Here is a 27,994-nt window from a genome sequence, read left to right as displayed (position 1 = left end):
TCTCGAATGCCGTGCGAATGCTGAACCATTCACCGGTACGGCTGAAGGAAGGTAATGCGGTCGGTTTTTGCGCAGAGGAACTACATTCGCCCTGTTGCGTGTTGGGTGCGGATTAGATGAGGAAGAAGAATATTTAAGGAGGAACAAGAGGGCGCTGGACGTGTGTGCGCTCGGGTGCGGTTGCCTCTTCTGCAGCGCGAGGGTGCAGTGGTACGAGTAAGCCGCCATCATGGCTCAGATCCTGCCGATTCGCTTCCAGGAGCATCTTCAGGTGGGCACGGGTTGTCGGCCGCGCACGTTACCAGTACCAACTGTTTGTGTCCTGCTTTGACAGCGATGTGTCCGCGGCCTTTCCAAGGCTGGTTTCGGTTTGGCCTGGTTACTACACACACACACACACACACACACACACACACCCCACGCCCCACACCTTCGCACTTACCTCCATTCTCTTTATTATTCTCTGTTAACACAAAAGAGGTACCTACACCATTCATGGCCGGACATGATGGGATTTTACGAAGGGAGGGGGGGGGGGTTAATTGTAGACCAGGCATCTGACCTGGCACGGATATTGAATGAGTCACAACATCGTTGGTTCCGCATTGCTGCGCTAAACTGGCGACGTCGTTCACTTCTTAAACCCACCACCCACCAATGTTCCTTTTATTCTCTCCACGTAAGCTGCAACTTTTTTTATTACATTCCCTTTGAACTCGATGAAACCTGTTACTTCTATCCCCCTCGCCCCCCCCAATCACTGTTTACCACGTGTAAAGTGTACACCCCCCCCCCCACTCCCCACATCCTCAAGGTGCTGGGGGCCCTCGAGGTCCTGAATGAGGAGTCGGAGCCGCTGGAATTACGGGTTTCCTAGGTCAAAACTAAGATCCAGGCTTTCAATGACATCCTGGATGCTGCTGTCCTGTCTGTGCCTGTTTGTGGTGAGGATGTTGAGGTCGTGGAGAGATTCACTTACCTTGGCAGTGATATTCATGTCTCTGCCGGCTGTGAGTCAGATGTCAATCGACGCCTGGGGAGTCATGGATCCACTGGATCATGGGGTGTGACGCTGCCAGCACCTGTGCGGGAGGACGAAAGTCTGAGTCTTTAGGTCCTTGGTGCTTCCAGGATGCGAGACTTGGACTCTGACCAAGGATCTGAGATGGAGACAATTCCTTTGGCACCAGGTCTCTTCTGAGGATCCTTGGCGATCGCTGGTTGGATTTTGTGTCCAACGAGCGGTTGCTGAGAGACTGATGAGATTTGTGAGCGTCAGTTGCGGCTGTATGGACATGTGGCTCGTTTTCCGGGCGCTGATCCTGCTCACCAGATTCTCTCAGCGAAGGAGTCTCGTGAGTGGAGGAGGCCAATGGGCCGACCACATGCCTCGTGGTTTCAGCAGGTTCATCGGCATCTCAAGGTGATGGGGGTACGCCAGCCATCTGCCTGGGGGATGGCCAGACTGACGCCCCTGGAGTACCTGCGGAATGCGGACGCAGCGACCCGCTGCTCTGGCACATGCTCCCATACCTGACCTGACCCACATCACACTGTTTACTGTGTGCAACCCCCCCTCCCCCAATCATAGTTTAGCGTTATTCCTGAACCCCACCATAGATACACGGCTACAGGTAATGGTAATGATGACAAAGTGAAGAAATTCTACAGCTGAGGCACCTCGCACACACACACGTAAATACAGACCAAGGGAACACAAAATGAAAAAGCCCTTCAAACATTGCTATACATTCCTGGAGGGTGGGTGTATAAGTGGGGGAGAGGGGTTTTGGAGGAGGGTGGGGCTGGGTGTGCGCTGCCGCTCGCCACAGGGTGAATCCCCCTCACCTGTGGCTAATATTTTAAACCACCCATTAGCCACTGTAGCCAATCCATGTTGTCGTGGTTTTTTATTTATTTTTAGCACAGAATTCAACCTTCGTTGAGACGGCCGCCATTTTGTATGTTTTGATTTCGTACAAGCTTTTATTTATATAGAAACTAACTTTAGTAGTTTTAAACTAGTTTCTCGTGAAAAAAATCGACCGAAATTACGCATGATTCCCATGATTCTCGTCTCAAAATTGTATTAATTGTTTTTTGAAATTTTTATTTTTCTGGAATGATTTGGTGCTACATGCTTCATTTGGTCAGTGGTTGCCAGGTGAGTTTTGACACAATCAGTAGTACTTCCTACTGAATTCTACCTGTAGTAGGATGAGTTTGTTTGATGGGTGACTTTGACTTTGGTTGTATGAGAGTTTGACGTGACATTGGTTGGATGAGTGAGTTTGAATGTCGTGAAGTTGGTCCAATCCTGGTCCACAACCACGCACACGCACACACCATCACCACCACCTCCCCTGATGGTCGTTCGTTCATTCAACCAATCTCGCACGTCAAACTCACACATCCGCCTTAAAATTAACTTATTATTTCATATTGCGAACAAACTTTTGAATAAAATATGTGGCTATTTCCTATCTCCTGTGGTTAATCATTCTAAACCTGGATTAGCCACAGTGGCTAATTCCTTTTGAAAGCCAGAGCACACCCAGGTGGGGGTAGTTCAGATTTGAACAAAATGGGAGATGTGGACTGTGGATACATGAAGATGTCCATGAGGGTGGGCAGGGAAGGGAGGAAGGGTGATAAAATGTGGCCAAACAAACATTTTCTTTTTAACTGATGGTATATATATATAATCACATGCGCATGAAAAAAAAGATAGCTCCAGCGAACTATACCGCTGAGGTTGTTTTCATGATCAAATTCTCCAGAAGAGTACTTGATTAAATCGGGAATTTTTTTTTTTATAATTTTCTTTGCCCGATTTTAACGAAACTTGATACTGCACATCGCAGGAGAATGGTGAGAGGTGCCCCTAAAATGTTTGCGCTATCGTGTACCCTTTTGGGAACATCCATGTATATATGGGGCTGCAAAAGTAGGTATACAGTAAAGATTATACCAGTATTGTAATAGTGGTGCTAGGATTCATTTAATACTAGAATTCATTGAAATCATTCTTACCACTTTTAGCAGCGTCTCGCATAGCGAACGCTGCTCTAAGAACGCTAGGCGTTCTTCTTGTGAAGACAAAAGCTTTTATTAGGACTCTGCTCTTCTATACACTCTCCGGATTTCAAATACTAAACACTTGTACACATCCTCGCATTGAGGGTGCCTTTTGAGAGCGTCTATCATGAACTTTTAAATATACTATCGGACATTTGCTTTAAAGTTTCGAAAAGTTCACGTTGCTATTTAAAGATTATTCCATTTAATTTATTGTAAATACACTGACTGGTCTCGCTATTGGCTTATTCAAGGCACGTGACGAAATATCGGAAGATGTTTTTTTTTTTTTTTTTGCTGACAAAACCTTTTAGGACGCTGCTCGAACACATTTGTCCTTGTTATTATTGATATGCTTGTATCATAAAATGTTTTGTTTTTCATTACTGTATACCTACTTTTGCAGCCCCGTGTGTGTGTGTGTGTGTGTGTGTGTGTGTGTGTGTGTGTGTGTGTGTGTGTGTGTGTGTATACACATAACACAAGATGAGGGTTTTAGTAATATATAGATAAACATGTAAAAACCCACGGTCTACCTGGCAAAGGCCACCCTGAGTGCTTGCATGCTGGCATATGCCATGACCTTTGCACCCTTCTAGTCGGCTTGCTCCAATTACGATTCATACATGCTGCTCGATGGGGAAGCAGTTTTAAATTCAACCTTGATACAGTGGGAGGGGGTTGGGTGGGAGAGCAAGAGTTTGGGGAGTTGTTGGGATTCTGCCAGATGTGCTGCCTAGTTTAATGTCCATCCGAGAGACAACGCACCCATTGAATTGCTGTGCCTGTGAAACACCAGGATGACAGTTTATAACTGGGTCGCGATTTGAACCCAGGCTGGACAGCTTGGAGCGAGCGTGTGCAACTCTCGGATGTCTTTTATTAAAAATGTTTGTTTTAAAGCGAGATCAGTTGGTAATTGGCACTTCCCGGTGTCGATCTTGTATCGCAGTGTTGATCACCACAGGTTTTCTGAAGCACACCTGATTTGTACCAAATAACCAATTGGCAATTGCTCTGATAAGCACCACGATGGCAAACAAAAACACAATGGCTTGTGTGGTGCTGAGAGTGAAATTAAAAATCTACTGTCCCTACTTCCTGCTACATCTTGACGTCATACGCTCCACTGTTGCGGATCTAGCCGAGTGCAACAAAGCTTTTTCAATTGTAAACGCCTTTCTTCGATTTGGTGGTGGTGCCATTTTTTATTTTATTTTTCATGCAGATTTTTTCTCTCGGTTTACCGGTATATTAAAAATTCCAACATCGATTTTATTGCCAGACGCTTCTAGAATATCGAAGCAGAATACATGTGCTGTGGTTGTAAGATGGTAAGGATGGCAAGACCCGTCACCTGAGAGCAGATATTTGCTGGCCATGTTGGATTTAAATGAATTGTACATATTTCTGCAACAGATTTCTTCGGACTTTTAGTACGGTGTTTTTGGGACCCCATAGGAAGCCTGGTGTGTTGGCGCAGTGGTTAGGGCAGCGGCTTGGGATCCAAAAGGTCCTGAGTTCAAGCCCCGTTGAGCCACTGAATTAATACACCAGGGGGTTGACTCAGCCTGTCATCCTTCCGAGGTCGGCGAAATGAGTACCAGTATACTGGGCCGGTGTATACCCCGGTTAAAATAGGTGTACCATATCCCTGTGTCGTAAGAGGCGACCAGGGTTGCGTCAGGAAGGGCATCCGGCGTAAAACATGTGCCAAATCTCTATGCGGATCATACGGATGATCCGCTGTGGCGACCCCAAACGGGAGCAGCCGAAGGAAGAAGAAGAAGTTTTTGGGACCCCATAGGAATGCATTGTTTAAAATGATGATAAAAATTGGTTGAAGTTGGATTTCCAAGATTACCCAAGGCCAACGTTATCAGTATGGAATTGTGCTGTCCGAGCTGATCAGGATGTAGAATATCTCGGTTTTGCGTCAAGGTTCATGTGTGTTCTTTTATACGAAGTGGTTTTTGTTTTGTGAACATTTGTGCAATCTTCGGTTTAAGGATGCTTTTTTGTTCTCATTGACATTCTGCATTTTAACAATGTGCCAAAATTATTTGTGTGAATGTAGGTTTGGAATTGGTAAAAGCAGGTTGTCCTGTTTTCCAGCATTCCTGATATTTTGTTTGTGTGAACTGCTGATTATGTAAATCTTTTGGCATGTAGTTTGAGGCAATTGTTCCCTATAATGTTCTTGTAGTCTTGTTTGCTGGTTTACCTTGGACATGATCACAAGGTTCCTTTGTCCGCAGTGTAACGGCACCTGTAGCGGTGTAGCCCACCAATTTCACCCCATCTGTAACGCTGGCCGAAGCACACAAACCTGCTCGATGGCCGCCTGTTTATAACCTTCGCTTTTGGCCGGCTTTCTCCGCGTTGCTTGGTCTCCATTGTTGCTGATGTCGAGCACTTTATCCGTACGTCCTCGTTCGTGGTGGAATGCAATGGCCATGCTGGGTCACGCACGGCGAGTCTGTGAATAATTGATTCGGTGTAGCATGGCCTCGCTGCGTGTTGTGAACTAAGGAAGGTGAGAGCCTCGTGATATGGTCACTTGGTAATTTGACTACCAATGTTGCTTGGTTCGTGGCTCTGACAATGTTGGTTTATTTGTCAGTCATAGAAGCCATTGACTTATTACCTGTGCAAAGTGTTTAATCTCACATTGTTGAACCCTCTGCAAACTTCTTGTACACACTGCAATCTTGACAGTTCCATGCTTGGACTTTTTTTTTTCTCATGTCTGTACAGCTCCAAAATATCGGCATCAATCCCGCCAACATCGGATTCAGCACCCTGACCATGGAGTCGGACAAGTTCATCTGTGTGCGTGAGAAGGTGGGCGAGCAGTCCCAGGTAGTCATAATCGATATGAACGACGCCTCCAATCCCATTCGTCGACCAATCTCTGCGGAGAGTGCCATCATGAACCCTGCCAGCAAGGTTATCGCACTCAAAGGTGAATCTCTATGACCTTGCTCCTTGAACTTTGTGTATGTTGAAGATGTTGGGTGGAAGAGCTGCTTTGTTTGCATATTGTAGATGAACTTGAACCAATTTGACCTTTTGAGTTTGTCCATTGCCATTTCTAGCGGTTTCTCTGAGCAAGCCACCTGCTGTTAGATGCTTGTTGTATGAACTCTTGAGTTTCCATCAGACCTGAAGGATTTTTTTTTTTTTTTTTTTTTTTTTTTTTTTTTTTTTTTTTTTCTTCTTCTTCAAGGCAGTAATCTGTGCAGGTGCTTAAGCTATCTCCAGCATTTTATCCTTTTATCTAGTCACTGAATAATGGTGGCTCTGCCTCAGGAGTGATGTCAGTGGTTAATCTCTGAGCACAGGTTAAACAGTTGTCTGTTTTAGGTTTTAATGTCACCAAATGCTGACTGGTTTCTGTAACCAAGTTTGTTTGCTGATTATCCCTTTTGTCTTTTAAAAAAAAAAATTTTTTTTTTTTCCCCTTGCTCGCTTTTGTTTTAGAGGGTGAGTCCTTTTTTTGTTTTTTAATTTTTCTTTTGTCCTTCACAGCTGTCCTGCAGACAGCCCTGCTTGTACAAGTTGGTTTTGATTGAATAATTTTGGTTTTAATGTAGTTTGCTCTAAAGTTTATTTTGGTGTTGAACTTTGCTTGCTGCAACGCAAGGACCTCTTTTTGAAATTTGTGTAGTTGGTGTTTTTTTTTTTTGTTTTTTTGTTTTTTTATTACCTTTTGCAAAAAAAAATTTGAATGCCGTTGTTTGGCATTTCACACCATTGTACAAGGGGGTGGGGCTGTATGGTCGTGATTGTGGTGGTGGTGGTGGTGGTGGTGGTGTGGACGGGTGGGTGGGGTCAGCTGGTTGGGGGTGGGGTGGGTGGCCGGAGTGCAAGTTTCCCTGTTGATTCATCCAACACAGCTTTTTCTCATCCTGTGAGCATGTGGTCTCTTGCAATTCTTCCTTTTGATATATCTGCGGCGATGCAGAGCACTTCATTTTCAATGTGCTTGTTCCACCTTGCTTCAATCGAGCATCTCGGATGGTTTCTTCTGCCTTCAATCAGTGTTCCGAGTTGATTTTTCAATTCTAATTACATTTTGAGGGAATAGGGGTGCTGGGTACAATGCTGGAACCTACAGTGAATGTTGAACCCATTCTGATTCTCTCCCACACCCCAACCATTCTTATCCTGAACCTTTTTTTTTTTTTTTTCGTATGAAGTGAGACGGGTCGTATTTTCACTTTACATCCTTCCATTAAAATCCCCCTCGCCCACAATTTAAGTGGCAAGTGTGACTTTCCTCATGGAGGCAGAATGCCCCGTGCAGGAAACCTGCTTCCCTCAGGTGTTCATGGTTCCGTGGATGAGTCGTGGCTTCCTCTCCAGCAGTTCCGAGGAAAGTCGCCAAATTGTCTTCTACAGTTTAATTGGGCATTTTGATGGAAGGATCTAAGATGAAATCATTGGTTAAGTGATCAAAGAAACTCGCTTCATTAAATTTGACCTTGGTTCAACTTGAATCTCCTTGTGAGGAAAGTAAAGATTATTTTCAATGGATCTGTAGTTCCCAGCATCAAAAGGGTGGTGGTAAATACAATGAAGAATTTGATATTTATTTTGTTGCTCTCCCCCCCCCCCCCATTTTCCTTTGTCGTTATCAAACAGCTGGAAAGACTCTTCAAATATTTAACATTGAGATGAAGAGTAAGATGAAGGCACATAACATGACTGAAGATGTGCTGTTTTGGAAGTGGATTTCATTAAACACAATTGCTCTGGTAACTGACAATGCCATTTACCACTGGAGCATGGAAGGTGACTCTCAACCACTGAAGATATTCGACCGGCACCCGAGCCTTGCCGGCTGCCAGATCATCAACTATCGCACTGACGCCAAGCAGAAATGGCTGCTGCTTGTTGGCATCTCGGCACAGGTTTGCTGCAGTGTTTGTAGTAATTGCTGCGTAAAAGGCTGTCCCATGGTGTAATCTGAATATTGAGCCAGTACGTGGAGAATTGGTGCATACCCGTCCGTGCTTTGCTTGACGAGCTCGTTGCAGGCTTGCAAATGGCAGACCCTTTGAAAAGAGTGCACTTTCCTTGTGCAGAATGAAGGGAAGGTTTGTTTGTGTGTTGAAATCTAATTCGTATCAGTTGCATCACTAATGTCCCTCCAACCCCATGAACCACCTGCAGCAAAATCGGGTCGTGGGTGCAATGCAGCTATACTCTGTTGACCGCAAAGTGTCCCAGCCAATCGAGGGCCACGCAGCCTCGTTTGCAGAATTCAAAATGGATGGAAACACTGAGATCTCTACGTTGTTCACTTTTGCTGTGCGCAACCAGGCTGGTGGCAAGGTGGGACTTTTGACCAGTTGCTGTGTATGATGGTTTTGCTTTTGCTTGCGTATATATAATATATATATATATATTTTTTTTCCAGTTGCACATTATTGAAGTTGGCCAACCTCCAGCTGGAAACCAGGCTTTTCCCAAGAAGGCCATGGATGTTTTCTTCCCCCCAGAAGCACAGAACGATTTCCCTGTGGCCATGCAGGTCAGGTTGTGGTTCAGAGCATAGGGAGGGAGCTGTTGTGTGTATGATGACATGCCCATTGCCATGGATTGTGATTGGGTGCCCCCCCCCACCTGTGGCAATTAACTAATTCCTTCTAGATATTTTTTTTTTTTAAAGGGTAGTTTACTATTTACTTTTAAATTTGCCCCACTCCCTTGAAAACCCTGGTGATGTGCCTGAACATGTATATATGTATCTTGAATGAAGCAACGTGTGATATGTGGTTTAATTTGGGTGATCTGTTGGTTTTGTGCAGTTCAATATTATCCTAAAAACGTTTTAAAATAATATTAAATGATTCATTTGGTCTCACTTGTTGCTCTTCTTCCCTGAAAATGTTCCCACAGGTTAGCAGCAGGCACAACATTATCTATTTAATCACGAAGTACGGCTACATCCACCTGTACGACCTGGAGTCGGGCGTGTGCATTTACATGAACCGCATTAGTGGCGAAACTATATTCGTCACTGCACCGCACGAGGCTACCAGCGGCATCATTGGGGTGAACCGGAAGGGCCAGGTGAGAATGGATGTTTGTTTATGGTGCACCATCTCCAAATATTTTGCGATCTCCACTGTACGAGGTGTGTGCCACACTGCTTGTCTTTATTCCTCTGAAAGTTGATCATTTCAAGATGTTGATAAAAATAATCTCTATCTATACGGAGATAGATTTAAAATCAGAATTTTAGGCTGTCCCTTTTCAGGTTCAAATTGTGGTCAAATTTTGACAGGTAAGTTTGATTGATCCTTCATGATCAGTCATTCTTTCTGCCTTTCCTCCCTTTGTGTTATCTCTAAGACCTGCTTATGCATGTCATGGCAGTGCTTTGTTTTCAGAAATTGTTCCCTACTCCTCCGACAAGGTCTGACGGGAGACATTAAAATGAGCTCTGTCCGACCAACCATTCATTGGTGTGATATTTCGGAAACTTTAACATTTAGCTTTCAGATTGCAGATATTCCTCATCTCAACCTGGTTAGATCATGGCTGTGATTGGTTGTATTATGTTGTCATGGCAACCATCATGGTAACTTGGCTTGTGTACGTGATTTATTAACTTGTAGTTCAAGATTTAGCTTTCATGTTGCACAGATCTATTTCTCATACCACCCGAAAGCTCCTTGCTAAATTTTCCCTTTCATTGTATTATCCTCCTCTTGCAGGTTCTGTCTGTCTGTGTGGAGGAGGAGAATCTCATCCCCTATGTGAACAACGTTCTCCAGAATCCAGACTTGGCTTTCCGCCTCGCCGTTCGCAACAACTTGTCTGGGGCTGACGAGCTCTTCGCTCGGAAGTTTAGCACCCTATTCACTCAAGGCAATTACGCCGAGGCTGCAAAGGTGGCCGCAAGTGCACCAAAGGTATACTGACGACTCAGTTTTCACAAGCAAGTGATTGTTTAACTGCTTCAGTGGCAAATGTTGCTTTGGATTGATTGAGATTTGATCTGTTGAGCTGATGTCTTCATATGTCATGCCTTTGATGCAAAATGTAGACGTCCGAGCGTTGCGCTGTTCTCCGACCAGGGAATCCTGCGCACCCCTGACACGATTCGCAAGTTCCAGACGGTGCCGGCCCAGCCTGGGCAAACGTCTCCTCTGTTGCAATATTTTGGAATCTTGCTTGACCAGGGACAACTGAACAAGTACGAATCTCTGGAGCTCTGCAGGCCTGTGTTGCAGCAAGGTCGCAAACAGCTGCTTGAGAAGTGGTTGAAGGAAGATAAGGTGAGACTCCTTCAGTGATTGGGGTGCTGATGTTTATCTTGTGTTTGGGAATTGAGCATTGGTTTGTTTGTTGTAAATTTCTAGCTGTGTTAGCATTTGTAAAGCAGGCTTTGAAGATGTGATTGACGCTATTCTTTCCCCGTTTCAGCTTGAATGCTCCGAGGAACTCGGTGATCTCGTTCGAACCGCTGACCCAACACTTGCTCTGAGTGTTTATCTGCGTGCTAATGTGCCAAGCAAGGTCATCCAGTGTTTTGCGGAAACTGGACAGTTCCAGAAGATTGTGCTCTATGCAAAAAAGGTCATTTGTGCAACATGCTGAGAATGCTTTTCTTTTACAAGCTGTTAATCCATTTGGTAACTTTGTTCTCGTGTCACTAATAATTATTTGGTTAAATTGTGTATTCTCAATTTCACCTTTCATTTTGGACCTTCCCTCCTCTCTGTGTTCTCGTCCTTTTTCTTTGCCGTGTGCAGGTTGGGTACAACCCGGACTGGGTTTTTCTCCTCCGGAATGTGATGCGCATCAATCCCGATCACGGCTCTCAATTTGCGCAGATGCTTGTGCAAGATGAGGAGCCTTTGGCAGACATCAATCAGGTTTGCTTTGCTTCTGGATTGTGGGCTTATTGAAGTTGTATTGTGATTTCACATTTTGTTTCCCCCTCGTGTAAACCCGTGTCTTGCTTCCTCCAGCAGCACAGGCTGCTTCCTTCAATTGTTAATTGTACTGGTTCAAAAAAACCCTTTTGATAAATTTGTGTGATAAGCAAGTTATTTTTTGTTGTTGTTGTTTGCTTTTCAGGCCTATACTTTGGATGCTTTAGCATACCAGTTATTCTACGATGTCTGGTTGTGGGCTGTTCATTTGACAGCCATGTTTTTAATATGCGATTATTTCTTTGACTTGCATCAAGTTTCTACTTGATTGCTTGAATTTTAACCTCAACGAGTGCACAGGTTTCAGTTAAAGATTATTCCTTCCCAATAATGCACGTCTCGTTTCCCATTACCTTGACACAAGTCGTCGGGAGAGGATCCCCAATGCTGAAGCAATTGCTTTGTGGATGGGTTTGATGCCATTTTGGAGGCGATGGCCCTTGGTCTATCGGAGGCTCGTGATCCTTATCAGGGTTCTGAGCATGTGATAACCACGTGTTAGTTGTCAGGATTTTAACCTAATTTTTCATTAGATGTGGTGTCACCAGAGCTCCAGTGGTTGTCAGCTAGCTACTTCCTGAGCTTTTCTTTTCACAAAATATCAGGTTTTTCACCGTTTAATCCCATCGAGGCACCAAATGTTCATTTTTGTCAAATATTTAGTCCTGCATCATTCATTTTTTAATTGGTTTTGTATTTGCTGGGCCCATCAACAAAACCATGTGTTACTACTATCCATGTAGTTACTTTAGCCAAATCACTGAATTATGGTTTTTTTATTGCTCTTAAGAGTCACATTTATTGTAAACTGATGAAGGAAGCAGAGCGATGTCATGCCGATTGTTCTTGTAATCAATTCCAGAGGTACAGCAATACTCGGGTTTACATCGCCCTTTAAGCAGTTTCCCAATTGCATCACATTATTACCACTTGTCTATTTGTCTTAACTCATCATTTTAAAAGCCATACCTTTATTCGTGCGTGTTTTCAGAACGTGCAAGACTAAAGATCCCAGAATACATTGCTGAAGTGCAAAATATAAACTGTTGTACCTTGCTTCGCACATAAACAAATGCACTGTACATTGGCTGAGAGGCATTGTAAGAGTTACCTGGGAAGTGAAATTGGATGTTGGTGAACTTGCCGTCAATGGTGCTGGGTTAAGTTTGCCTCCGATCTATAAATATGCCCATGTTCATTGAGGGAGTAAAATGGTACCACCAACTTCATCTGCATCCACAAGAGGATTATCAGCCCCTGTTGGACTTGCTCTGAAATAGGGCTTGTGGATGTGGTCTTGATTTTTGCGTTCGTGTGTGTCCACAACCATTTCTGGGACATGTATGGACCAATTTTATTCGTATTTGGCACAAGCACAACACATGGTGGCATACATCGGCATGTTTTGTTTTTTGAGATCAGATCCAAGACGGCCATTTTGTAACTTAAATCCGTCCTCAACCATTTCTTCGACGTGCATGGTCCAATTGTGTTCAAACTTGGCACAAGCACAGTACGTGATGGCACACACTTGCTCACTTTTTTGTGCTCGGATCAAAGATTGTCGACTGGTGGCCATTTTAGTTGTACGTACATATGGGCTAGCCCTTTAACTCCATACAGCAAAATTATTAAAACTATGTGGGCTATGACATTTTTCTCTTTACTTGTTTTTATTTAAATATGTCGTACTTGTTTCTCTTATTTATTTGTATGTGTACTTGGATACAACTATCCAAAAATGACAGTCTGTAAAAAGTGAAATGTAATACATGGATTGGTGACGTGAGGAAATGCTGTTGATTTTCATAGTTTTGATATTTGTAAGGAATTCATCCCTGATGTAAAGTGGAGTCTGACTATCACTGAATCCATGAGGTTTTAATATTTATTTATTCTCCCCCATGATAATTGTATTTTACTTCCACCTTGAACTTGCATTAAAAATTGTTTTGTTTTAAAGCAAGATTGGTGTTGGTAATTGGCACGGTTTCTAAAGCACACCCGATTCATAAAAATTGGCAAATGTTTTAAAAACAGCCACGAGGGCAAAGAAGTGCAATTGCTTGTATGATGTGGGTTAAAACTTTTACATTACTTCCTTCCTAGTACGTCTCCATGTTCCAGGTGTAGCCGAATCCATCAGATGTTATTTATTTATTTATTTATTTATTTTTTTAAATATATATCGTGTAGTCCAAATATGGTACTGTATTTAAATATTGTGAATTCCTTTCTTCGATTTGTTTATTGTTGTATCACAGCTCGGTCTATCTACCCATTATTAGCTTATCTGGAATTTGTATTCCAGATAAGGTATTGTCGTGTTCCGTCATTTGTCGACTTACCCGGCCAAACCGCTGGGCCACTCTGGCTGAAATTTGGCAACGTTCCCCTTGTGACTGGTACCAGGAATTGCAAAGCTCGTTTCGGTCAAAATGGCCAATTGAATAAATTTCAACAAATCTTCTCTGGACCCAGCAGTTGGAATACCACCAACTTTGGGTTACATTAGGTCAGGGCCCATATAAGCTGTATGTTCATTGGTCTGCTTTTTATTTTTATTTTTTCTTTCCCTCCCCCAGTGTGCTGGTATGGGTATATTTTGAATTCCACCTGACACTGAGGGAGCAGCTGTTTATCTCGCACAATGACAATCATCGGGTTTTATTGAGTTTTGCAGAAAATTATTTTAGAAAAGGAGGATTTATTTAATTCCATGATTTGTACATGCCGAGGGATCCTTTGTATGTTAAATAGCCTACAAGTAATTAATTTGGGTCATTGTACTGAGTTAATCGGTTAGTTGCTATTGGTGACGTGGGGATGGTTTCAGATGCTGAATAAAGAAGGTGGTTTGAGGTGGAAGGATGACTAGTTTGAGATGAATGAATGGGTAGATTCAGGTGAGGAAAGGTTCCCATGGGAATTGCAGGGTTTGAACGGCAGCATTGAAGACTGAGGAGTTGGTGAGTTGCTTTTTGGAAGCAAAAAGGTGAGGGACCAGTGATGGATGGGTAGCTGGAGTTGGAGGTGAAAGGTGGATTGATGGATGTATGCTGGAGGGATTGAAAGATGGATTGTTCCACAAAGACAAAAGTTGAGACTTGGACTGGTGACATAACTCAGGAATGAAATGCGCTAAACTTAACGCCATTTTCCTCCCCCATCCCTCTAAACAACGGCTGGGAACTGGAAGTCTGTTCTACATTCAAATTGAAGACTTATCTTATTCTGGGAATGGCAATTACTTCATAGTTGGTACCGGTATGACTGTCGTGGATCACCGACTCGGCACTGTTTCTAAAGCACACCCGATTCATATTAATAACCAATTGCTTTGAAGTCTACCACGAGGGCAAAGAAACATGTGATTGCTTGGATGCTAAGGTTTAGAAGTTAAAACTTGCTGTACTTCCTCATGTACGTCCTATTCCATGTTTAGCCGAGGCGCCAAGTGCATCAAAGCGTTTTAAATGCTGTGCGGTATTTAAGGATTGCAATTGCCTTTCTTTGATTTGTTGCTGATTTTATCCTTTATTATGTGTATCCTCAGTAACCTTGCTGGGGTCTGAATCCGCCATGTTTTTGGCCTGCTCGAACAGGCTGAAACAATTTTTTTAACAATCGTTTTTCCTTTATAATCCCCCCATTCCACTTTCCTCTCTTATTTGAATGCCTGTTCATCATAGCTTCGAATCGCTGTATACATTGCTTTTCTAAATGCTATAGTTTTCAAATTGGGAGCTTGCAGCAATTTCATGTATTATATGATTCGATTTTCCACGATCTACTCTCGGATTCAAGTTTGTCATTCTAAATATTTCATCTTTGAGGATCGGATATCGTCTGGGCTAGAATGTCTCTGGAGTGAAATCTGCTAATTTAAAGAAATAAGTGTTATGACTTAGCTTGTATACCTATTTATTTTAAGCAAGCAAGGCTATGGTCCCCCCTCCTCCATACATGTATAATCTATATTTTATTGTGTATATATGTATATATATATATATATATATATATATATATATATATATATATATATATATATATATATATATATATAATTGTGCAAGAAAGTGTGAAATTTCTGAAGCATTAAACTTGTCTTTTTCTTCTGTTTGAAGAATTGTATAGAGTGAACAAAATGTTTTGGAATGTGCCAAAATTAACCAGCTATATGATTTAATATATTCACTGCTTGATCTTGTGCCCTGTCCCCCCCCCCCTTCCAGACTGCTTATCCATGAGCATCTGCCAGATCTGTATTTTTGGAGGTTTTGTGAGGTGCTCTTCAGGGAATCAAAGCAAATCTGGTGAAAAATGGACGTTTAACCAAATAAAAAAATAAAAGTAACGTTTGCACAAACACCAAACCAATGTACCACGTGACGCGTACACAGACGAACAGGCAACATGGTGGATTATCTGCAATTAAACTTTTCGATGTCTCCAGGGTTGCTCCACCAAACACAACTCTTTTGTGGATAATAATTATTTGAACGAATGTATTTAATTTCTTAACTGCTGCGGGTGTGGCAGCATGTTCCGGAGCAGCGCGTTGCTGCGTCCACTTTCTGCATACGGAACTCCAGGGGCCTCGATCTGGCCTTCCCCATCTCCTTGAGATGCCAATCAACCTGCTGCAACCATGAAGCACATGGTCGGCCCATTGCCCTTGCTGAGAATCTGGTGAGCTGGATCAGTCAGGAAAAGGAGCCACATGTCCATACTGGTGCTCACGGACCATGCAGGTAACAAATCTCACTTGAGACTCTCAGCAACAGCTCGTTGGACACATGGTTCGACCAAGGATTCTCCGAAGAGACCTGGTGCCAAAGGAATTAAGTCCGTCTCAGATACCTGATCAGTCCAAGATGAAGTACCAAGCACCTGAAGACTCAAGCTTTCATCCTCCTGCCTTGTACCGGCAGTGCCACACCCCATTATCCAGTGAATCCATGACTCCCCAGGCCTGACCCAGACGTCTATTGACCTCTGACTCTCAGCCAGCAGAGGCAGGAATATCACTGCCAAGGTAAGTGAATCTCTCCATGACCTCAGCATCCTCGGCACAGACAGGACAGCAGCATCCAAGATGTCATTGAAAGCCTGGATCATAGTTTTGAGCCAGGAAACACGTAATCCCAGCGGCTCCAACTCATTCAGCACCTCGAGGGCCCCCAAAAGGATATCCAGTCTCCGCAAAAACGACTTTGTATGCATGATAGTATTACCCATGCTAAGGCCATGTACTTTAACTGCTCTGTACCCTGCACATGATGTATAGTAATAAAGTAATGTTTTTGATTCTGATCATCGAGTTGCTTGTTTAGGACATTTGGCATCAAGTTGTACCTTTTTTTTTAATTTTTTTTTTTATTTTTATTTTTTTCTGGGGTGAATGGCTCATCTCTGAGCAGTGTGTTGAAGATACTGCTGTTGCAGGAAAGTTTTTAATTTGTTTCTAAATGACTTGTACGAGTTGTGAAAGCACCATTTGGATCCTAGGACGTCCATGCGTAAACCTGACGATTCACAGGATGGATGAGGAGACTTGTTTTGTAATTGTTTCAGATTGTCGATGTGTTCATGGAGGGAAACCTGATACAGCAATGTACGTCATTCCTGCTCGATGCTCTCAAGAACAACCGTCCATCTGAGGGCCATTTGCAAACCCGTCTGCTTGAAATGAATCTGATGCATGCACCACAGGTACTGCATTTGTAGTTTTGGTTTTTGTTTTTTCTTTCCAATACCCTGACTTGGTATCTGGCACAACTGGTATTTATTTTGGAAATCTCATTTATCATGCATTGTCAGATGCAGGAAGTTGACATGTTTAATTGGTTGGAGTGACTCATTTTTAAAGCTTTTGTTGAAGCACAACCCCACCCTTCCCACCCCAAAAATAACAATGCATCATTGATCTGCCATGGGGATGTTTTCTCACTTCTCTCAATCTCTGCTCCACACTCCACCCCACTCAACAACCAAGGTTGCAGATGCAATTCTGGGGAATCAAATGTTTAGCCATTATGACCGTGCCCACATAGCACAGCTGTGCGAGAAGGCTGGGCTGTTGCAGCGTGCACTGGAACACTACACGGACCTGTACGACATCAAGCGTGCAGTAGTGCACACGCATTTGCTAAACCCAGAGGTGACCTTCCGATGGTCGAGTGCCTGTTTCACTGCTATAATTTTCTGATTTGAGCTGTATTTTTGAAGGTTAATGGATTTCTGCAAGGGCTGCATATGTGTGATTGACCTTTCAGTGGTTGGTCAACTACTTTGGGTCGCTGTCTGTGGAAGACTCGTTGGAGTGTCTGCGCGCCATGCTCTCTGCTAACATCCGTCAGAACCTACAGATCTGCGTGCAAGTCGCATCAAAGTACCATGAGCAGTTGGGCACAGAAGCTCTGATTGACCTTTTTGAATCCTTCAAGAGCTTTGAAGGTTTGTTCAAACATATATGATGTGATTCGTCAGTTTGCATGTAGAGGACACCAGCATGGCTTCTTTTTTTTTTCTGTATAACTCCTTTATTTAATTCAATCGTTTCATTCAATGAATGAAGGTTGTTGTGCAAAGCATTTTGCATGCTCTGATGTGGGTAACTTGACAACTTGAGAGCAGATTTCGTTGATGACAATTTTATTTGTGCTGACGTTTTGTTCTTATTGGATGGGGGGGGGAGCAGGACTTTTTTATTTTCTGGGCTCGATCGTTAACTTCAGCCAGGAGCCGGACGTGCATTTCAAGTACATCCAGTCTGCTTGCAAGACTGGCCAGATCAAAGAGGTCGAGCGTATTTGTCGCGAGAGCAACTGTTACAATCCTGAACGTGTGAAGAACTTCCTTAAGGTCACTTTATTGGAACATTGAATTTGATTGCATTCTTTTGAAAGTGGCTTGTGGGATTGCAAATGATCCTCCTGGTTTTTGTATGGCTACACAGGAGGCCAAGCTGACGGATCAGTTGCCTTTGATCATTGTGTGCGACCGTTTTGATTTTGTCCACGACCTCGTGCTCTACCTATATCGGAACAACCTGCAGAAGTACATTGAGATTTATGTGCAGAAGGTACAGTTTTGATGTCGTTGAAGGCCAATATTTTCTCACCAATTCAGAACTTGCTTCGTCATTTACAATGCCATTTTGGTGTGTGTGTGTGCTTCCCATTAGAACAACTCTTCCTGATTTTTTTTATCTTTACCGCGTGCAGGTTAATCCAAGCCGGCTGCCTGTGGTCGTTGGAGGACTGCTTGATGTAGATTGCTCAGAGGATATAATTAAGAATCTCATCCTGGTAGTGAGAGGCCAGTTCTCCACTGATGAGCTTGTAGCTGAGGTGGAGAAACGCAATAGGTGTGTTCCCACACTCCCTTCACTTTTCTCTGTTTGCAAGTTTTAAAAAAAAAATTGTTTTGCTGGAGATTCCATGTGAAGTATTCTTTTTGACTTTGGATATGATATGATTATTAGACAAATTAAGTTGCAGAATGCTACTCTGTGCTGCTTGATCGTCCAGTCACAACCTCTTTTGGATGTAGCCTTTTCAAAATTCTGAACACATTTTATCATCCAGACTCAAGTTGCTGCTTCCGTGGTTGGAGTCACGAATCCATGAGGGATGTGAAGAACCGGCGACCCACAATGCGCTTGCTAAGATCTACATTGACAGCAACAACAATCCTGAACGCTTTCTGCGTGAAAACCCCTACTATGATAGTCGTGTGGTCGGCCGCTACTGTGAGAAGCGAGACCCGCACATGGCCTGCATTGCCTATGAGCGTGGACAGTGTGATGCGGAGCTTATAAAGGTGATGCAAAAAGGAGTGGGGGGGGGGACAGTGTGGAACTTCAACTTTTTCTGCAGCACACCAAGATTTTGACAGTGAGATATTGCATTTTGTTTTGGACAGGTGTGCAATGAAAACTCCCTGTTCAAAAGCGAGGCTCGCTACCTAGTACGGCGCAAAGACCCTGATTTGTGGGCTGACGTTCTGCAGGAATCTAACCCTTACAGACGACAGCTTATTGACCAGGTTTGCTCCCCCTCCATGATTCTACTTATTCTTTTGCTTGTCTTCAGTATGCACAATAGATGTTTAAAAAAGAAAACGTGGTTGAAATTGAAATGGTTTTTTTGTGGGGGGGGGGGTTGTGCTGCATGTTTTCCTATCTTTTGTTGTTCCCCTCTTCACTCTGGTTCTGGCAACTGAAGCTTAATCTTTGTTCCGAGTTTGGAATTAGTTCAAATCGTGATTGGAGGCCTTGACCATGAATTGTCTAAGCAGGTAGTACAGACTGCTTTGTCCGAGACTCAAGACCCAGAGGAGGTGTCTGTGACTGTGAAGTCTTTCATGACTGCCGACTTGCCTAATGAGCTCATTGAGCTGCTGGAGAAGATAGTTTTGGATAACTCCGTGTTCAGTGAACACAGGTGAGCTTCAGTAATGATTTTATGGGGTAGGTGTCATGCGACAGGGAAGCTGTTTGTCATTTAATGTCTTGTTTATATCTGCACACCAGATTGAGTTCTTGTTTTTTATTTATTTATTTATTTGCACCCAAGTATACAGTGGCTTTGCTTTCATACAGGAATCTTCAAAACCTCCTCATCCTTACTGCCATCAAAGCTGACCGCAGCAGAGTTATGGAGTACATCAACCGCCTGGACAACTATGATGCTCCAGATATCGCCAACATCGCCATCAACAGTGAACTTTATGAAGAAGCTTTTGCGATCTTCCGCAAGTTTGATGTTAATACTTCTGCGGTGCAGGTACTATCTTGGCACACCTCGAATGATGCTTTAGCATTGACGCTTGTTCATCATTTGGAAGTGTTTTCATGAAGATTTTGTTTTTATTTTTGCCTTCAGGTGCTCATTGATCACATTGGAAACCTGGACCGTGCTTATGAATTCGCGGAGCGTTGTAATGAGCCAGCAGTGTGGTCTCAACTGGCACGAGCCCAACTGCAGAAGGGTCTGGTAAAGGAAGCTGTGGACTCGTACATAAAGGCCGATGACCCTTCGGCTTACATGGATGTGGTTCAAGCTGCTGATGTTAGCGGTGAGTTTTGTTCAGGCATGAATGTTTGGTTTTGATTGCATGGAAAGAGGTTGTGGAGGTGGCAGTGGGTGAGTGGAGTTTTTTTTTTTTTTATTTTTTATTTTTATTTTTTTTTTTTGTTGGTTGGCCTCAATCGTGATGCCTCGTGATAAATTTTAGGACAAACCAATAAGCTGAAGTTGTGACTTCAGGAGAACGCTGGTTGGGGTTTTCTACCATGCTCTTTTTATTAATAGCTGATTTTAATTTACTTTTTTTTTCTCCATGGACACGAGCACCTTTGCCACGCAAAGCTGGTTCCTTGCTGCTCGGTGGTCATTGGAGTTTTGAAGAATCACTTGGAATTGCAGTTGACTTTCTTATCATTCATTCTGCCTCTTGTATTTGCCTGCCTCCTCTGTTCACTGCTGTAATTGTTGCTGCAGCATACTTTGCAGTAAAACCCCAATCAATTTGTACTTCCAGGAAACTGGGAGGATTTGGTGAAGTATTTGCAAATGGCACGCAAGAAGGCACGTGAGTCTTATGTTGAAACGGAGCTCATTTTTGCCCTTGCCAAGACTAACCGGTTGGCTGAGCTGGAGGAATTTGTCAGTGGCCCGAATAATGCCCACATCCAGCAGGTGCGCACAATGCGGAACAATTTTGTGGTGCTTCCTTTGACTTCTGTTTTGGATGTTTTCTCCTTGGCATGACTTCCCTCGATCCTACCGGTTTCTGTCCCACGAATTGCAGGTCGGTGATCGCTGTTACGATGAAAAGATGTATGAGGCCGCTAAACTGCTTTACAACAATGTGTCAAATTTTGGCCGTTTGGCTTCCACTCTGGTTCATCTCGGAGAGTACCAGGCAGCTGTGGACAGCGCTCGGAAAGCAAATTCCACTCGCACATGGAAAGAGGTCAGAGTGCATGTTTTGTTTTGTTTTTTTATTTTCCACACCTCATTGAAAATGCAATGGCTGTGCATTTTTTTTTTTAGAGGTGTGAAAATTCCAATTGTCATGGTGTAATTAAGTTTTAAGAGTTCCAGAAGATCTTTTCTTGCACTGCTAAATATATATATTTTTTTCTATTTCCAAAAGGTCTTTGTACTGTGTCAATTTGGTTATCTGTCCTCTGCAGGTGTGTTTCAGCTGTGTGGATGGGCAAGAATTCAGACTGGCCCAGATGTGTGGCCTACATATCGTAGTGCATGCGGATGAGCTGGAGGAACTTATCAACTATTATCAGGTAAGGCCAGGTTTGTCCCCTTTTTTTTGCAGAGGTTTAAAAACATTTGCAAAACTTTAAATTGACACTGCTAACGTTGTGCTGATCTACTTTACATGTGGTGAGTTTTGCTTATCGAGCAGTCATTTTTATTTTAAAATGATTTGTTTAACCAAACTGCTTTGTTGTTGGTTTTATTTTAATGTGTTTATTTTTTGAATTGTCAAACTATTGTTTTTTCATAGGATCGTGGTTACTTTGAAGAACTTATCTCTCTCCTCGAGGCTGCGCTGGGCCTGGAAAGGGCTCACATGGGAATGTTTACAGAGCTGGCCATTCTTTATTCGAAGTTCAAGCCACAGAAGATGCGTGAGCATCTTGAACTCTTCTGGTCTCGCGTTAACATCCCTAAGGTATGACTTCTTTCATGAGATGTTGTTCTTTTTGGTTTTCATCTTTCTGCTCGTCAGATACTTTCCCTTTAACTTTTGCTTTTACGATGAAAGTTGTGTGACTGCTTAATAGGTGCTGCGAGCTGCAGAACAAGCTCATCTCTGGCCGGAGCTGGTCTTCCTATATGATAAATATGAGGAGTTTGACAATGCGATTCTCACCATGATGAACCATCCGACTGACGCATGGAAGGAGAGCCAATTCAAAGATATAATAACAAAGGTGCTCCAGCTTTATGCTCATGCATGTGCTTTTACATCCATTCTGTGCAGGGCATTGATGTGTGGAAATCGGTGTGCTGGACTGTCGATTATTGGGGGTTATTTTTATTTTTTATTTTTTTCTTCCCAAGATCGATGTGTTGGTGAGTTCATACTTATTTGTATTTATTAATTTATTTTAAATGAAAGTTCCCAAACATGTAATGTCCCTTTATGTATTTATATATTTCTGATCACATTGATGCACAGTAATCCTTCAAAGTATTCCCACATGGGGCTTTTTAAAATGATTGATTTTTCTCTGCACCCTATGATAATGCTGATTATACTTTCGACTTGCATTAAAAAATTGTTTGAAAGAGAGACCAATATTGGTAGTCTGCACAAGCCAGTATTGTGGATCAGGTCAGGTATGGGAGCATGCGCCAGAGCAGCGTGTCGCTGCATTCACTTTCCGCCGGTCCTCCAGGGGTCTCTATCTGGCCATCCCCCCAGGCAGATGCTTAGCCCATCCCTATCTTCTTGAGATGCTGATCAACCATGAGAATCGGGTGAGCAGGATCAGCATCAGGAAAACGAGCCACATGTCCATGCAGCCGCAGCTGACAAATCTCATTTGAGTCTCTCAGCAACTACTCGTTGGACACAAAGTCCGACCAGCGATAGCCAAGGATTCTCCAGAGACCTGGTAACAAAGGAGTTTAGCTTCCGTCTCAGATCCCTGCTCGACGGATGTGAGACTTTGACTCTGAACAAGACTGGAAGCACCAAGGACCTGAACTCGGACTTTCTTCATCCTCCACAGGCACCAACAGGGCCACACCCTATGATCCTGTAAATCACTCCCCATGTGTGACCCAGGCATCTGACCTCTGGCTCGCAGCCAGCTGAGACGTGAATATCACTGCCAAGGTAAGTGAATCTCTCAGTGACCTCAACATCCTCAACAAACAGGTACAGACAAGATGTCGTTGAAAGCCTGCATCTTAGTTTTGGCCCAGGAAACGCGTAATCCCAGTGGCTTTGACCCGTTCAGCATCTTGAGGGGCCTGCAAAATGGATATCCAGAGTCTCCGCAAAGATGACTACATCATCTGTGAAATGAAGGTCAGAGATTTTGACATTCCCAAATGATGCACTGCAACTTAATCTCTCGGACATCCTCAGAATCCAGTCCATACACACACTGAAAAGTGAGGGCCAGTACACACCCTGACAAACTCCACTAACAACGGGAAATAAGTCTGAGATGGTATCACCACATCTCACAGCACTTGGTCCCAGAGTATTGCTCAGACATCAGATTGATCAGTTTTGGTGGAACCCCATGAAGACCAAGAATCCTCCAGAGGGCATCCCGATTCACTGAATCAAACTCTTTACAGAGATCAACATAGGCTGTAAGTAACCCCTGCCGAAACGCTCGTCTGCGTTTGATGAGGACCCGAAGAGTAAGGGTACGGTCAATCGTTGACCTCTTTGTCAAGCTTGACTGCTCTGGACGCTGGTGCTCAAGCTGATTTTTCTGAGCAGAGATTGCTCGGCACAGAGCAGTCACCCCTCCGTAGTTGTTGCCGCGTCCTGGTCATCATTGCGGATCGCCATGTCTGTAATCGTCACAGGCGGGTGTGACTATCTTAGATCGCTGTAGGTAATCACCACATGTTTTCTGAAGCCCATCCGGTTCCTATAAAATAACCAATTGGCAATTGCTTTAGAAACTGCCACAAGTGCAAAGAAAAACACAATTGCTTGTATGGTGCTGAGGGTTAAAGGTTAAAACCTACTGCTACTGTCCTTCCTGGTACGTCTCAACGTCATGCGTTCCACTGTTCCAGGTGTAGCAGAGTGCATCAAAGCTCTTTAAATAGTGTACAGTATTTAAACATTGTAAACACCTTTCTTCAATTTGGAGGTGTATGGATGTTATCATACCGATATAGATCAAGAAATCGTCGGACCCTACAGTGTACTTAAACAAAGGTCCTTCTAGTTTGAAGTCTGGTATTTTAGAGTGCTTGGGATCCTCAGATCCTGAGTTCAAATCCCGCCCAGCCGTTGAATTGACACCACGTGGGGTTGACTCAGCCTGTCATCCTTCTGAGGTCTGCAAAATGAGTACCAGCTTGCTGGGATGATTGATCCGTTTGAGTATCCTGCGTCGGAGTGGTGACCTTCCCAGGAGACGGCTTTGGCAGCACAAACGCACTCTGTACAGAGTATGGTCAGTGGATGGATGGATTGTCAAGTATTTAAAGCTGATACCTGAATAGTGAATTTTGTGCTCATTTGAGAATGTCAAATCGGTTGATGCAAATCATGGAATCACTGGTGTCCGCCTGATTATTGAGATTTATTTATTTGTTTATTTTAATCCCTCTGTGCCCTATACATGCAGGTTGCCAATGTGGAGCTCTATTACAAGGCCCTGAACTTTTACATGGAGTTCAAGCCGCTGTTGCTGAACGACCTACTGCTGGTGCTGTCTCCGCGGCTTGATCACACTCGTGCTGTGAGCTTCTTCTCAAAGGTAATAACTCTGTTGCTACTTGGCATCTGTAGAGTGCATGCATTCATGTAGAATTGCCTGTTTAAAGCATGATGCATAATGGATTGGACCTGGAGAGCTGGTGTGCAGTATTGATTTTTGACTTGGCAGGTAAAGCAGCTCCCATTGGTTAAGCCGTATCTTCGCTCTGTGCAAAACCACAACAACAAGGCTGTTAATGAGTCTCTCAACAACCTCCTCATTGAGGAAGAGGACTACCAGGTATGAGTATACTCCATGTTTGACTGCAATGTTTGTACCAATAGCTCGTTTAGTTTGTTACCTGGCTCTATTTCTTTATTGAGACGCATCCCTCCCCCCCTCCCTTCCCATGGCAGGGTCTACGCACATCAATTGATGCCTATGATAACTTCGACAACATTAGCTTGGCACAGCGGCTCGAGAAGCACGAGCTCATAGAGTTCCGCCGTATTGCCGCATACCTCTACAAGGGCAACAACCGCTGGAAGCAGAGCGTCGATCTGTGCAAGAAAGACAGACTCTACAAGGTAGGTTGAGCTGGACAAATGTTTGGAGATGTTTGTGGTTTATCAGTACCATTTCCACATTGCTCTGTGACCTGACCATTCCCACAGGATGCTATGCAGTATGCAGCTGAGTCGAAGGATACAGAGTTGGCGGAGAGTCTGCTCGGCTGGTTCCTCGATGAAGGAAAGCACGAATGCTTTGCAGCTTGTCTTTTTGCCTGCTACGACCTCCTTCGTGCGGATGTTATCCTGGAGCAGGCCTGGCGGCATAACATCATGGACTTTGCCATGCCTTACTTCATCCAGGTCATGCGTGAATTCCTGTCAAAGGTAGGCTTGCATGCCCTCTGGGGATGGGGGTGTTATTCATCCATTAATTTATCTGTATCGAGTTTTCATCTTGTTGGCTCGACCGAGTGGCTTTAATGGAAATCTCATCACCTTTGTGTGTGCAATTGTGAGCAGGTTTTTATTTATTTCCCCGAGTGATTAATGCAATTTGAATCTCAACTTGGCATGCTTTTTCACTTCCAATTAACCATTCCTCTAGCTAAATTAATATTGGCAATCCATGATGGCATGTTGCAGCTTCTGGCTCCCTCCCTCTCCTTCCCCTCTGGCAATTCTTGGAGCATAATCTCACCATTATTTGCTCAAACTGAAGTTTTGTTTGCCTGCCTTGCCCTCCTGCTCTTGCTATGCTGGCTCTGAGCCTCTCTTCTGCCTCTCCTTTTACAGGTGGATGAGCTGAAAAACAAGGTGATCGGTTGAGCCTGTGCCCTTTAACTAAACAAATACCAAATGCTAACATGTGGTTTCAATACATAAACTTGGTCTCTCCAAGTACTCATTGCCACCTTCAATCTGCCTTGTCTAACCAAGTTCATCTCAACATATAACGCACATGTACAAGCTCTGCACACGATGTCAGGCCGACGAGCATAACAAGTTGTCTGATTTAGTCAATAGGCTTTGGCAGGAATGATATTGTTGCACCTCCTCGGTCTAACCCTCATGACCCATAAGCATTATGAAACCGACTGACTGCATCCGTAGGTTTGACGGCCTCTCGCTTTCATTTGACCATGATAGAAGGGGCTCTTAATGGCATTCTTTGTGGTTGTGTAGTTTTTATTAAAAAACATTGTTGTGCAGGTGGATAAACTTGATGCTTCAGAAAGTGTGCGCAAAGAGGAGGAACAGGCAGCAGAGGCGACGCCCATAGTTTATGGTATGCTGTCAACTTCAAACAGAAGAACCTTATTAGGAATATTATAAAAATGGAACTCATTGTTGAGGAGCTACAAATGTTAAGTTTGACCAGCATTTCAATCTCTTGCTCCCCACCAGGCCAACAGCAGCTGATGATAACAGCAGGCCCAAATCCTGCCATGCCTCCCCCACAGCAAGGTTACCCTCCATACGGTTATAGTGCGCCTGGTTACACCCAACCAGGATATGGCTACGGCATGTGATGTCCCTTGTGGCCCAAGCACCACTCCTTGTGCTCTTTTCCTAAGGCTCGAGCTCCTCGCCCCTCACTCTCCCCTCCCCATATCCCCTAATTCAGTCCTATCAGCACTGTGATAAGGAATTGAGGTTTTGTTTTCGGTTTTTTTTTTACTGTTCCCATCCCATGTCACCAAGATGTATTCGCTATGGCAAGGTGTACCATGACTGCCGGTTCTGCTGAAGAGCAGACTCCCTGCGTGGTTCATCGCTTCTTGCCTCCCCGTTGTGCACCGACCGTGCTGATTTCCACGCACGAGGGGGTGTTGAGGCGTACCTGCAGCATTACATTAGGTTGGGGTTTGGGGTTTTGGGAGGGTTTAAAGTGATGGTGTTTAAATACAAATGTGTTGTATTTTTGTGCAAACCCTTTTGGTTTTTTTTTGGTTTTATTTTTTTTTCCTGTGCTCTCACGCTACATTGGGTTCGTGGGGGCATCCGAATTGATTTTTCCATTTTTATCCTCTGAAGGGTGAGGGCCTATGCAGGTTTCCAGTAGAAACTAGTCCAAATGATGGCATCAAGTATCGAATGTTTAAAGGTTCGATTTCCTTGCCATAAGTTCTGGTAATGCACTCCAAGGATGGAGTTTGAACCTTGCGGTCATCTGGAGTAGCCAGTCGGGGGAAGAGGGACCAGTTGAGTGCTACATGTAAATTGGTATATTGACATTATTTGGGGGGAGGGGTGGTGGGGAAAGGAGGGGTTTGGGGTTCCACGCTGGCTGGTGGTATACTTGTCCAAAAGATGTTAAATTGATTGTTGTATTGCAAAATGCTATGTGAAATTATTCGAATTAAACGATTTTAAAAGCAGACTTGATTGAGCTCTTTGTGGATGACGTTGGATTTTTATTATTTTATTTTATTTTATTTTTTCTTGTGAACTTGTAATGGTGACTATCTTTGGTTCGATCCTCATTTTGCCTTTTCAACAATCGAGCTGCTTCAGCCGCTTATCTCGAATATGGACGGTGGTGAAGCCACACATGGACGTTGAGATTTAAAAATTCTCTAAAGTGGAACCAATTCAATATGAAGATCTCACTTTTTTCACATTTGATAAGCTTTGTTTTGAATATCGTGGCATTTTCCAGGAACTGAACCCCTGATATTTCAGGGTTTACTGAACCACATTATCATAAATATCCCTGAATGAGCTGACTGTCTTCTCGAGGTTGTAGTTCAAGCCTCCAAAATCTAAAATCTGGTCATGTTATGGACTTTAGACTGCAGTCTATTTGGAGGAGCCCCCAGTCCGAAATCGGGGGGGGTGGGGGATCTAAGACCAAGTGATCCTGTGGACCATTGAGTAGAAGGGCTGTCAGGTTTTACAGGATGAGTCAGGATCCAAAATTTTGAGGGGTACTCCTCACTTTGGGAAGCCCCCATGATCCAAAATTGAAGCCTGAGTGATTGTGAACTCATCTTGGATTCAGGTGTCAAGTTTCA

The 27,994-nt window shown here is 43.6% G+C and overlaps 1 protein-coding gene across 5 annotated transcripts; it reads left to right on the top strand.

Annotated features, from left to right (window-relative positions):
- On the top strand, nt 1–27,358 carry LOC147011270 (clathrin heavy chain 1). Of its 5 annotated transcripts, none has more exons than XM_085859728.1 (33): nt 1–271; nt 5,836–6,043; nt 7,726–7,994; nt 8,257–8,418; nt 8,504–8,617; nt 8,986–9,159; nt 9,807–10,004; nt 10,170–10,370; nt 10,519–10,671; nt 10,848–10,970; nt 16,608–16,745; nt 17,029–17,193; nt 17,309–17,489; nt 17,734–17,897; nt 17,992–18,117; nt 18,260–18,402; nt 18,623–18,857; nt 18,960–19,082; nt 19,335–19,480; nt 19,639–19,822; nt 19,922–20,114; nt 20,580–20,737; nt 20,850–21,014; nt 21,238–21,345; nt 21,570–21,737; nt 21,850–21,999; nt 24,397–24,528; nt 24,658–24,768; nt 24,885–25,055; nt 25,143–25,364; nt 25,773–25,793; nt 26,190–26,265; nt 26,385–27,358. In XM_085859728.1, exons 1-33 carry the CDS (start codon nt 230–232, stop codon nt 26,507–26,509), a joined length of 5,049 nt encoding a protein of 1,682 aa, XP_085715854.1. In that variant the 5' UTR covers nt 1–229; the 3' UTR covers nt 26,510–27,358. The 5 variants fall into 5 exon arrangements, with proteins under 5 accessions (XP_085715854.1, XP_085715852.1, XP_085715853.1 ...); XM_085859726.1 differs by having other exon boundaries at nt 19,332–19,480; XM_085859727.1 differs by having other exon boundaries at nt 8,504–8,622; nt 8,991–9,159; nt 19,332–19,480.
- The last annotated feature ends 636 nt before the right edge of the window (nt 27,359–27,994 follow it).

This window comes from Eptatretus burgeri, chromosome 16, assembly GCF_056783735.1.
Source record: "Eptatretus burgeri isolate ZD-2024b chromosome 16, Ebu_testis_v1, whole genome shotgun sequence".
NCBI lineage: Eukaryota > Metazoa > Chordata > Myxini > Myxiniformes > Myxinidae > Eptatretus > Eptatretus burgeri.
This window is presented reverse-complemented; position numbering and strand designations above follow the sequence as displayed.